At 43.3% G+C, this 12,695-nt stretch overlaps 1 protein-coding gene across 1 annotated transcript in view; it reads left to right on the top strand.

Moving 5' to 3' along the window:
• The window catches only part of P4HTM (prolyl 4-hydroxylase, transmembrane), a 30,718-nt gene extending 19,995 nt beyond the window's left edge, over positions 1 to 10,723 (top strand). The window contains exons 5-9 of the mRNA XM_044656965.1: positions 571 to 733; positions 3,115 to 3,300; positions 6,722 to 6,812; positions 7,364 to 7,487; positions 10,506 to 10,723. Of these exons, the coding sequence (XP_044512900.1) occupies positions 571 to 733; positions 3,115 to 3,300; positions 6,722 to 6,812; positions 7,364 to 7,487; positions 10,506 to 10,723 (782 nt within the window). The remainder of the gene's footprint in view (positions 1 to 570; positions 734 to 3,114; positions 3,301 to 6,721; positions 6,813 to 7,363; positions 7,488 to 10,505) is intronic.
• Positions 10,724 to 12,695: the final 1,972 nt, after the last annotated feature.

Here is a 12,695-nt window from a genome sequence, read left to right as displayed (position 1 = left end):
TTAAGCACCTCCAGTATTGGGGAGTTCATTATCTCACCAGTCAGTCCATTTCAATTTTGGCCAGCTTTGTTAAAACATTATTACGTTAAGGAATATGTTATTCATTCCTAGTATTAAGCCCAAATCTGCCTCCATGTACATTTCTCCCATTGGTACCAGTTGGGTTGTCTGGAGCCAAACAATATTTCCCCCTACCTCCATAAGACAGCCCTTCAAATACTTGAAGACAGAGATCATATGTCCCTTCAGTATTCTAAACTAAACATTGCCTCTAAGACATGGTTCGGCATCCTCTCATCATTCTTGGCCCTGCTATTCTGAAGATGTGGTGTCCTAAAATGTGGTGTCCAGAGTTTACTATGTTCCAGCTGGAATTTTATTTCAGTCAGGCAGCAAGTCTACATTTATTAAGCACTTTCTGTGTGCCAACAACTATGCGAAGTGCTGAGGCTACAAAGAAAGGCAAAAAAATAAATCACCTTGAGGCAGAAGGGTCATGTGGAGTATGTGGTGAGGAGGTCTGCAACATCCAATAGTACCAACCAGATCTCTTCTCTCTGTTACCCACAGGTGTGCTAAGTTTGGAGGAGTTTAAGCAGCTAAACCTCAGGGACTTCCACAAGTACATGGGGAGTCAGAAGGTGAAGGTGAGCGACCTGGTACGCAATAGCCAGCACACTTGGCTGTACCAGGGCGAGGGCGCCCATCAGGTCATGAGATCCATCCGGCAGAGGTGAGGCCTGAGGACAGCTGCACAGTCCTGACATGTTGGTACCCACCCAGCAGGCAAAGTGGGAGAGGAAGCATTTGCTTGGCAGAAAGAAGAAAAATCCCAGGGTAGTCTGAAGGGAGTTGGCTTAGTTTTTCATATATCCGGAGGCCTGACTTCTTGGTGCTCAAAGTGGGGTTAGGAACAAAGCTGGGCATGGTTGTGGGCCTGGGTATTATATCCCTGAGCACCCACTCCCACCCCACCCCTTCAAATAGGAGCATGACTGTTATTCCTGCAGGAGGAAGAGTTGAGGAAAGACTTGTCAGAGAGGCTATCTGCCAAGATAGAGAAGAAGGGTTCTCCTAGACTCCTTCAAAAAAAAAAATGGATGCTTTCCCTCAGAAGACATGCCTTGGTGAACCTACTTAGAGGACCCAGTGTGGAAAAAATAATAGTTTTACATGGTGCTTTAACATTTGCACAGGCACTTCTTAAATGTCTTAGTTGAGCGAAGAACTATTCCTCACAACGACCTTGTGAAATAGGGAAAACAAATATTTATATCTCTCTTTTACAGATGAAGAAACTGAGGCTCAGAAAGGGCAAATCATATGCCTGAAGTCACTCAGCTCCCCTGGGGCTCCTGGTTCCCAGATCTAGCACCAGGCTTTTGAACAAGGCCTCTTCTGCAGAGACAAATTAGAAATCTGAAGAATATACATTTAAAAGGGGAAACTGCCCTGCAACCTTCCTTCTCTCCTGGTTATGGGCTTAGTTGTGAATGCCCCATGGGGCTCTCAAAATAGGGACAAGAGGGGTGACAGGGCATCCAGAGTTGCCTCCCAGGAGGGATTCCTTGCTGAGCTTTTCCATCTCCACTAGTCAGGTTGAAAAGCCAATCTATAAAATGGTACCATCCATACCCAGTCTGTGAATCAGTCCAGTAAAGGGAAACATGCTCCTGCTCCCAGTTCTCTGACACTGAACACTTGGGGCCAACATGGACCTGTATGTAGACTTCTTGGCAAACCCAAGTCCAAACCCAAGAGGAGGTATGCTATTAGCAGCAGCTCAGTTCAATCATATGTCCTTATAATTCATGGTGGGTTAAGGGTGGGACTGGCTCAGGCTGCGGATCAAAACTCTTCCTTCCTGGAGACCTGACTTTGTATTTAACTGGAGTTCAGGAAGATGAAGTTTTGGGAAGGTGTGGAATGTATAAAATTGATTTAGCAAGCTCTAGCTAATGAGACATTTGTTAAAATTGAGTTGTAAGGAATTGAAAGGGAGGTAATAAGTGTTTAATTAAAACAAATATACTCTAATTAGGGGCTAACTAGATACAATTAGAATTAAAAATGGTGGGGCTGTTTGTTTTCAGTTAATTAGCAGTAAGGATCTGTTCTGGTGGATTGTCCCCACCTTCAGCCCTTCTCTCTAGGTCCTTTCCTGGTGTGACTGGATAGTACAGGAATGGAAGGACAATCAATCTTGCTTTATTAGCTCTGTAGAGAAGTTCTCCAGATGGACTGATTGATCTGAGAGCAGGGACCAATCTTAATGGAAATCTAATCTCACTCCTTCCCACTGAGCTGTCTTCTCTGTTCAGGTGGGATTTGGAATGTACTGAGGGAATTGCCATTAACTCAAATTCATTCCAGTTTGGAGTTGTTGAGGTTGGGGTAGGGGAATGAAGCCTCAGAGATTCCTAGCTCCTGAATTCCTGTTTATTTTGAGGATCTTTTATCTCCTAGCATATGAGATCTTTTCTACTGTGGGTCAGGAATGATCCAGAACTAGTCTAGACCACCTGGGGCTCTAGTCCCACTAGGTATAATGGACATGGATTGTCTTGGTCAAATTATTTTCTTGATCATGTGAGTAAAACTCTTTTGATGCATTTTTCCCATTAGGAACATGGAAAGGACATGATGCCCAGATCTTTTGGTCCCTAGAGTGTATGTGTCAGAATGACTTGCCTGCCTCCCAAGAGTAGCTGGCTTGGCTCCAAGATAGCCTTAGAATTAGAACTGGATGGGCCCTCCTGGGCCATCTAGTCCAGCTCCCTCATGTCACACATGAGATAATAGGGTTCCAAGAAGTGAGGAGACTTGCCCCAGTCACCTCTGGAGGAAGTGGTACACCACACTACTCTTTTGGTGGTTCCTCAAGGTCTTGGCTGGAGAGGAGGGGAAGGTCTGTCTGTGAATGGTTCAGTCTTTGAAGGCAGCACACCCACCCTATAGGCATCGACTTGCCAGCCCAAAGCCCAGAGATTCCCAGCATGCATGGCCTTGTTCCTAGTGTTTGCCTGCTGCTTGCTGAAGGAGGTGAAGTCTCCACATGGAGGCACAGGGACCCCCAGGACCTCCACACACACACTTCTCTGCTTTTTCTGCCAGGGTGCTCCGCCTCACTCGTCTGCCCAGAGAGATTGTGGAGCACAGTGAACCTATGCAGGTGGTCCGGTATGACCAGGGTGGGCACTACCATGCTCACATGGACAGTGGGCCTGTGTTCCCAGAAACAGCTTGCAGCCATACAAAACTCATCACTAATGAATCGTCTGCCTTTGAGACTTCCTGTCGGTAAGGCCCTACCATTAGCCCTCCAGCATAATGGAAAGATGGTACTGAGAGGGTTCTGGTCCCCACTGAGCCCCTGAATAGCTAGATGACCTTGAATAAGTCATCTTCTCTGGGTTTCAGTTTTCCTCGTCTGTAAAATGGGAGGATTAAACTTATTGCTCTTGGAGGTACTGTCCAGCTCCAAAATTCTTTGAGTCTCAATAACTGATGGCGACCCTTTGACATGTGTGCCAAAGATGGCACAAAGAGACCTTTCTGTGGGCATGCGTGCTATCCCCAGCTGAGTTAAGTTACAAAAAGGCAGAGGAACTCTAGCAGAGCTTCATCCTTCCCCGTCTCCCCCACACCTTGCCACCCCTCTGTGCTTACTCCCTCCCCCAATCTGAGTGCTGAGGCCACTGCCCTTCCTTTCTTCCTCCCTTATCTGGGGTGGGAGTTGGGGCAGCACTTGGTCTGGGGGGTGGCGCACTTCATGCAGTCTTGGTGGGTGGAGTATGGCACGTGGCTCTCAAAGGTTTGCCATCACTGCTCTATAACTAGGTTTAGGAATGAAGGTGTGGTGAGCTTGCTAAGGTAGGGATTTCCAATGTGGCCCATTATAGAGATCAGCTATCCCCCACTCATTGCCTCTCTAGCTTAACCCTTCCCATTTCCCTTCCATCTAATGGTCTTCCTTTCTCTTTTACCAAGAAGATTTGGCTCATCTGGAATAAGCTCACTTATAATATACTCATTTTCATCTCAATCTGTGATCTTTCATTCCTTTTATCTCCCTCTTTCCCCCATCTCCTCTGTGATCTTCCTCTCATGATTATCTTTTCCATTTCTTATTTTCTTCTCTTCCGAGGGTTTCTTTTACTCTTTATTTCAAAAGGGAAAAAGAGTACATACACACACACACACACACACACACACACACACACACACACACCATTTGGCCCTGATATGCCACCTAGCCATCAGTCTAGCCTCTCCATCCATTTGCTTTGAAACTCAGATGTATAGTTTTCATATACTATTCACTTATTCCCATTTTAACCCCTTGCCATCTGATTCTCGTCCCTGTTATTCTATTGTAACGGATCTCAGAGGTCAGCAATGACTTCCTCCTTGCAAAACCTTATTTCATTTTCATTGACCCTTCTGGTACATCTGATACTACCAAATTTCTGCTTTTTTGGTCTCCTAATTTTCTATGTTTTCTTCTCTGATCCCTTTGTTGACTTCTTTTTTCCCCTCATGACCCTAAATCTAAACAACCTGTTTGGTCAGACTGAAAAGTTAGTAAGAAAGAAGTAAGAAGACAGAGGTTTGAATATTACATATGACAGACTTTTTACAGTCATTTGTGGATAATTTTGTTGAACTGGTTTTTACTTTATTATAAGGAATAGTTCTCTGGGAGAAAGTGGAGGGAAGGATACAGTAGGAAATGTAGATGACGGATATTAACAAAAAAATTTATAGAAAAATTAGAATTTCTAGAATATTTTTGGTTCTAAGATAGAAGAGCTGTAAAGGCCAGGCAGTTGGGGTTAAGTGGCTTGCCCAGGGTCACATAGCTAGGAAATGTCTGAAGCTAGATTTGAATCCAGGACCTCCCATTTCCAGGCCTGGTTCTCTATCTGCTGAGCCTTCTAGCTGCCCCTCTACCTCTTTTCTAAGCATTTCTCATTGTTACACACAGAAGAATAGAATTCTGAAGCTCTGTCCTTGGTTCTCTTTGCTGCTGAATTCATCTAGGCCAGTGATGGCAAACCTATGACGCGTGTCAGCCATCGCCATTTTTGATGACACACTGCTGCATGCAGCCACATACAGAGAAGTATGGGGCTACATGCCGAGGATGAAAGATTTGCTGTAATGTAGTATAGACACTTTGTGTACTATAGATGACAATTCTACCTATATTAATTTACCTACTTTGGTTTATTAAATACAGTTATATATTACAATTATACATTTTTGTTATTTAAACTATACATATTGTGAAATTATGGTTTTTTTCTTGAAGTGAAACACCACCCAAGTTGTGCTCGGTTTTTTGGCAAATTTTGACACACCAAGCTCAAAAGGTTGCCCATCACTAAACTAAGCCCATGGCTACAAATATCTCTACTAGGTGAATGATTCACAAATCTAAGTCTTCAGCCTTGACTTCTCATCTGACATTCTCCATTGTCACATTTCCAGCTGCTTTAAGGAGATCTTTACCTTCTATAAGACTGATTTTTTAACAGTGACAGGGATAACTCCGAACAGGACAAAAGCCTTGCTTAAAGTGTCCATCATACTTGAGAACTGAACCTCCAGAAGTGGCCATTTGGTTGCTATTTTGCTCCCAGATCCCCTTAGCTTTTGGAGGTTATCTTGTAATATTAGCCCTCCTTTGGCTAGTGTATACAAGGGGAATACTTGGTCATGCTCTGCTCATGTGGCTGACTGGTCATAGCCTCATTCCTGCTGAAGTTGATGAGACATTTGTAGAATACAGAACTAGAAGGGCCTTTAAAGTTCATCTATTTTAATCCCTCCCAGAGTAGAAGTTCCTTCTGCAGTGTCCCTAACAAGAGGATATTTAGCCTCAGCTACAACTCCAGGTGAGGGAATTCCTTTTACTAATGTACATCAGCAAGTATTAGGCAACATATTTTAAAGAGTTGCTTATGGCACTGAGAAATGATGTGACTTGCCCAGGGCCATCGTTCTGGCCAGTTTCTATCAGAGTTGGAACTTGAACCTAGATGATTTTGACTCTTAGGCCAGCTCTCCATCCAGTATGCTTACTATGCCTCTCTACGCCTTGCATGGAGGGGGCTTTCAATATATTCTGGTTAAATGACATTCTAACCTTTGGGCTACTTTAATTGTTAGGAAGTTCTTCTTATCAACCTGAGATCTGCCCCTTTACAACTTCTGCCTAGTTCTTGCCCTTTCAGGCCAAGCAAAACAAATTCTTTTTTTCCATGTGATTGCCTTTCAGATACTGGAAGATAGGAATCATATTCCTGCTTCCACCTCCATCCTCAGGCCTCAACGTTTTTTCCCCTTATATGAGGTTCAATCTCCCCATTTCCTTTAACCAGTCCTCACTTATAGCATGGTTTCTATTCCCCTTTGCCATCCCAGTTGCACTGGTCTATGTATATCTCCAGATTGTTAATCTCCTCTTAAGATGTGGCATCTAAAACTGATCATCAAACTCTGAGTGTTATTTTCCCTGGATCAGACAGCAGGTCTTGGACCTTTCTTATTCTGCTCCCAGTGCCTTGATTAATGAAACAAGCAGACCTAAGGCATAGCTTGGAGGGTGGGGGTAACAATTTGCCACCTTCAGTTTGCTCCCTTTCTTACATGCCCTATAGCCTCCAATTTTAATCCTGAAATCCTAACTATTATTCTCCCTTTTACTGCCTTACAGCTATGTAACTGTGCTGTTTTACCTGAACAATGTCACAGGTGGTGGGGAGACAACCTTCCCAGTGGCAGATAACAGGACCTACGATGAGCTGGTAAGGGAACAAGTATTGTAGTCCAAATGGCTCCCCTTGTTGTGCACATTTCTGCTGGCATGGCTCTATCAGAAATTGACTGGGCGACCTCCACAGAGACTGTGAAGGCTTTGGTCAACTTAACTTGCAGAATCTGGAGAAGAGGAATGGCTACTGACCAAAGGGGAAGCCATTTTATAGTGTCATTTGGGTCAGGGCTTCAGCTGAGAAGTCTTCCTCAGCTTCTTCCTGTGTAGCTTCCTAGAATGGCAGGAACTGGCTTTTTCTAACAAAAAGGGGGTAAGGGAGAGTCCCTTTGCTTTTAGAGGTGAATCTTCCTGCACTGACCCTTCAGACTCTCCCAGTAGGGATGGAAACAGCTTATAGCCTACCCTGGGAGTTAAATAGGTGGTACTTGGAGAGCTATACAAATCTGGCTTTCTTCCAGACTCTGGGGTGGAGAAATTTGACAAGAGGCAGGAGTTAGAAATACCCACCCATACCTCCCCTCTCTCTTAGGCTCTTCCTGTGTTGGCAGCACAAACACTTACTACTTGCTGTGCCACTTGCAGTCCCTGATCCAGAATGACATTGATCTCCGAGATACCCGGAAACATTGTGACAAGGGGAACCTGAGAGTGAAGCCTCAGCAAGGCACCGCTGTCTTCTGGTACAACTACCTGTCTGATGGGCAAGGTATAGTGCCTCCACCACTGTGGCTTCAGTGGGCAGAAAGGATGTGCTTTTTCAGAAAATAAGCACAGGTCCATGGAATAGCCCCCTTGTTGAGGTTCCCCCTTTTTAGGTGCTTTCATTAAGACTTTAGATGGGTTTCTTTTCAGGACTGTGAAGCTGGGGCCCTGGAATTCCTTTGAGAGGTACTTGCATTGGCTCTATCCTACCTCATTGTTAGCCCCTTCATTCCACTGGCCTGGATTTGAGGGGATGGGACAAAATTATTCCCCAAAGCCTACTACTGCTCTAACATCTAGGTTTCAAAGCATCAGTCAGTGTCCTTTCATCATCTTCAATGAAATATGTGAATTGTAAAATCTCTTCCTGACATTCCTCTTCCTCACTCCCAGTTACTTCTTTACCAAGCTATCTCTTTCTGATCTTTCCCATTTCAATGAAGGTCCCACTTGACACCTTCAAAGCTGCCCTTGGTCATTCTCATAGCCATGTGACCCAAAGATTGCCACAGGAGTAGATGAGGCAACATTAACTGTTGTGAATGAAAGAACCTCAATTCCAATTCTATCCTTTGTGCTATGAAGTACTGGAAGTCACAGTCTCTACTTTCAAAAGGCTTGTAGTATAGTTGGAGAAACAAGATATACCTATATGTGGAAATATTCGGTAATAATGAGACAGTGTAGAAGATGACCAAAAATGAAATGGAAAACCCTTTCTACTTGTGTGTGACCTTGGAAAAGTCCTTTCCCCTTTCTGAGGCTCTTTTTTGCACAGCTTCATGAAGTAGTTGAATTAGATGATTTAAGTCCTGCTGGCTCTGTACTCCTTGAGTGATAATCTAGTGCAAGCAGATCTCAGAGGAAGGAGAGATCCATCTTTAGGCTGGAGTAATCCCAGGAGACTTCATGAAGGAGGAGGTAGTCCTTGAAGGGTTGGCAAAATTTGGCTAGGGAGAAGAAGAGTGGGGAATGGGGAAGGCATCCTAAATATAATAAATTTTATCTTTTATTTAGTGAACATTTTATTAAGTGCCTGTTGTGTACAGAGCACTGTGCCTGGCTTTAGCAGAGAAAGTCTAGAAGGATAATGTGTGGGATGTTGCAGTATGCTTACCTGTTGTCTTTGCTGCTTGAGGACTCTGAGGCTAGTAAATTCCTTAAGTTCAGGAATTTTGAGAGGTAGCAGGGCTAAAAGTTTCTGTATCATTTGATCTGGGGCTTGAGCCCATAAATGGCTGATGTACTTGTAGGCTGGACAAGAGGGGAGACCCAGTCCAAAAAAAAAAAAGTTTAAGTAAGACATGGCCTTTGCTCTTGTAAGTCATAATGGGAGGAGTATGATATATAGACAAATAATTGTAATACATACTGTAAGAAAGTGGTTATCAAACTTTTCCATAGTTTTTTAATGAAACTTTGGTAGAATCCTTAGAAAAAGATCTTTTAAAATGTTTATTTTTAATGGCTATTAACTAAAGACAAAAGATTCACTTAAAAAAGTTTGGGGTGTTTTAGGGTTCTTTTTGGCAAAGTGGGAAACATACAGGGCAAGTTTTATGAGGGGGCAATGCTTTATGGCATTTGAATTGGGATTTAAAGAATGGGCAGGAATTCAAGTAACCAGTCCTCTTATAGGACTGAGTTAGGGGTTATTAGAATAGGATGGGGTAGAACAAAAGAAATATCATGAGCAAGGAACAGGACCTTTGGCAGGTGGGGGAAGTGGAAATATGAGATAAATTTGGAAATGTAGGATGGCAAGGGTAAAAATTAAAATTAATATACAATAACTTTAAATACATTTTATAAGATTTATTAATAATCACTAGAAGTAAAGGAATAAAAATGTTATTTATCTAACAAAATAAAAACACATGCTCTATTCTACCTGTTCAAAAGTCCCGCATTCACAGCTGCCCTTATAGGAAGAGGCCTTGACACCCAGCTCCCCACAATTTATCTCCTATGTCAGCATGTAACGACAGGAAGTCAGTGGGCTCCTGGGTAATGTAGTTCAAAGATACAAATAATTTACAATTACACACAAGGGATTGAGGACCTTGAGCAAAAATGTTTGAACTTTATTCAGTCTATTAAAGTGGAAGATAATTCACTTATAGTGAATGGAGTCCTAGGCCTGGATTTAAGAAAACTGGATTTCAGATCCTGCCTCAGACACTCACTCTCATTAGCTTTGTGACCCTGGACAAATGGCTTAGCTTAGATTTTGCCTTAATCCACTGGAAAAGGAAATAGCAAACTACTCCAGTGTCTTTGCCAAGAAAATCCCATGGCCAGTATTAGTGTGATGTGTTCCAATGGGTCATGAAGAGTTGAACATGACTGAATGATTAAACAAGGCCCTGTACTCGGGTATGGGTATCTACACAACAAGCATTTATTAAGTACTTACATGCCAGATACTGTGCTAGGTGCTAGAGATACAAAAGAAAGGAAAAAAAACAGTTCTTGATACCAAAGAATTTACAAATAGGAGAAGATATCTATAAAAAGGACAATAGAATAGAGACAAAAAATGATATGGGAAAGACAGGACTCTTAATTGATTAAATATGAACAGAGCAGGGAAGAGGAAAGAGAATAACCTAAAGTTATGAACATGAGCAACCAAGAGTCAGGAGGAGGTGAAAGTTTACAGAAAAAGATAAGTTCAGTTTGGAGCATGTTGATTTTGAGGTGCCAGTGAGCTATCCACGTGAAGGAAGTTGTCCTGTTAGAAAGTCAGAGATGTGAGTTTAAGAGCTCAGAAGGGAGACCAGGGGTGGAGACAAAAACTGAGGTTATATTTAGAAAAATAGCTACCCTTCTGTAGCTTTAAGAGGTATATCCCAGACCTCTTTTGCAAAAGGAAGACTCACTTTCAGAGCCTAGAGAAGCTCTGGATCCTAATCCATTCTCCAGATGGCTCTAATAGGTAATCAGTGTCATGAGTTCTTCCCTATCCAAGCTCTGTTTCCTTCAAGGTCACTTATTGCTTGATCTTTCTCCCTCTCTCCAGGTTGGGTAGGAGAACTGGACGAATATTCATTGCATGGTGGCTGTCTGGTCACTCAGGGAACCAAATGGATTGCTAACAACTGGATCAATGTAGACCCCAGCAAGAGTCGACAGATCCAGTTCCACCAGGAGATGGCTCGTTATACCCAAGAGGAAGTTGAGGCCCAGACTGAGTGGACAGTGGACAAGTCCTACAAGAATGTGCATGTAGAACTCTGAGGGTGGGAGTGGAATCAGAGGCAGCAGCAGCCAGATTTGGAGCAACCTCTTCAGTGACAGTCACAGGAACGTTGGTATACTGTTTGCTTTCACTGGAAGCTGATAGTTCTTTGCCTTTTCTGCCAGGAAGACCCCCAGATTGGGGTGTCTGACCTTCCTCTCATTCATGAGGCTATAAGATGATATCTGAGATATTAGATTCAAGGTGGTCAGAATATTGAATTAGCAAGAAAGTGTGGCATAATTACATCAGGCAACCATGAGCACCCAGAAAGAGCTCTACTGCTCTGTGTCCATGGAATTTCCCTAGGAAAAATGACCTAGAAGGATTTTCAAAGCAAGAAGGAATCTAGTTGGAGTCTGAGTTCAACCTGGGGCTTCTGGTGGCTGCACTGGAAGTGAGGCAGTGTGCTCCCATATTTCCATAGAAATCCTCCAGTAATTACTAGCGTCCCCATACAAGCCCAGGCTATAGATAAGGAGGTTCATTTTGAGGACAGGTTTCCTGGTGGTGGAAGAAAGGGGAAATGTTTAAAGTCAGGCTTCAGTCCTTTGTGTGTCTGGAAGGAGGGAAATAGGTTAGAGTCTGATTTCACTTTCACACTGTGTAGTTGAGAATTTGAGTCCTAAATTATTTGTAGAAATGTCACTATCAGTAGGAAAAAAAGCTGATTTGGTGCTTAAAGAATTCCAGAGGGGTTGGGGAGGTGTGGGTAGGAGAACACTGGCCAATTGCTAAGTTTCTCTGGGAACTTGGATCCCTGAGGTGAAATCCTTTGTTTTTGTTGTTACACCATCCTGACAATGACTAAGGTGGGTGTTCAAGTCTTTCCACTGTAAGGAATACTGCAGCCTTTAAAGCTTCATGCCTCATGATTCATAGGCCAGACTTCCTGGTGCTCAGGGTTTAACCTTGGACAGAGCTCATGTAGAAAAGAAATAATCATATCTGAGCTGAGCAGGATCATAGAGATCAGCTCATCAGGCACCCTCATTTTACATAGGAGGAACTGAGACCTAGGAAGAAGTGACTTGCCAGAGGTCACACTGTGTTGATGACAGAGCCAGGACTAGAACCCTTGCCAGCAGCAGGGTGAGGGATGATACCATATATGGGCACATAGCAATGGTTTCTTCTCAGGGGAGAATAGGCTTTAATCATGCCGAAGTATTAAATTATTGGGGGGAAAAGGGAAATTTAAAGTGCAATAGTAACAATTTTACAGAAGGGTGAAGTGATTTTTTTTTCCATTTAAAGTTGTGTGTTCTTTGTGAGCAGTAGGTAACTGATAAGCTAGGTCCTGGGGGCTCTTCTTGAAGAGCAGTTGCCTATTTGCAACCTCAGAGGTGCTTGCCATAAACTAAAGGAGTCAGAAAATGCCCTTAGTCTGCATCTCTTCTGAAATGGGAACAGTCACTGCCCCTTTTGGTTCCTGGCACTGCTTTGTTATCTCTGCTCATATTATCATACATATGCAACTGGTGACTTGTGTACTACCATGCCACATCCACTGATATATGCAAATGCTCCTGCAGGTAGTGGGGTTCATTCTGGTGTGTGTGTATTCTCCCCCACCCCCTTCTCTTTCACACCCCCACCATGTTACAGATGTAACCTTAGAGTTACATCTTAGGAGAACAAAACCAAAGAGTCCTCTCTTTGTTTCTCCACCTAGTCATCCTAAGGTAGATCTCTCCCTTTCTTCTGAGAATGTTTTGTAGTGACTGACCAGCAGAGGAAAAGTTCATAATTGATATAAGCCTACCAGATTCATGAAAGAAGGGGCAGCTTGGGGCTGCTCTATCTGAGGACACTCAAGATCATCTCTGGAAACTAGTCTTGAGCTATCTCCTGCAAGAAACTTGGTCTGCACAAAAAGGCTCACCCAAAGTTGAGGCCTGGGGCTTGGTTCGGAATGATATTTGGGTCTACACCCTACTCTGCAGTTGAGTCCAAATACTGGTCACCTGC

The sequence above is a fragment of the Gracilinanus agilis genome, chromosome 1, assembly GCF_016433145.1.
Source record: "Gracilinanus agilis isolate LMUSP501 chromosome 1, AgileGrace, whole genome shotgun sequence".
NCBI lineage: Eukaryota > Metazoa > Chordata > Mammalia > Didelphimorphia > Didelphidae > Gracilinanus > Gracilinanus agilis.
The sequence above is the reverse complement of the archived record's forward strand: the minus strand, read 5'-3'. Positions and strand labels throughout refer to the sequence as shown.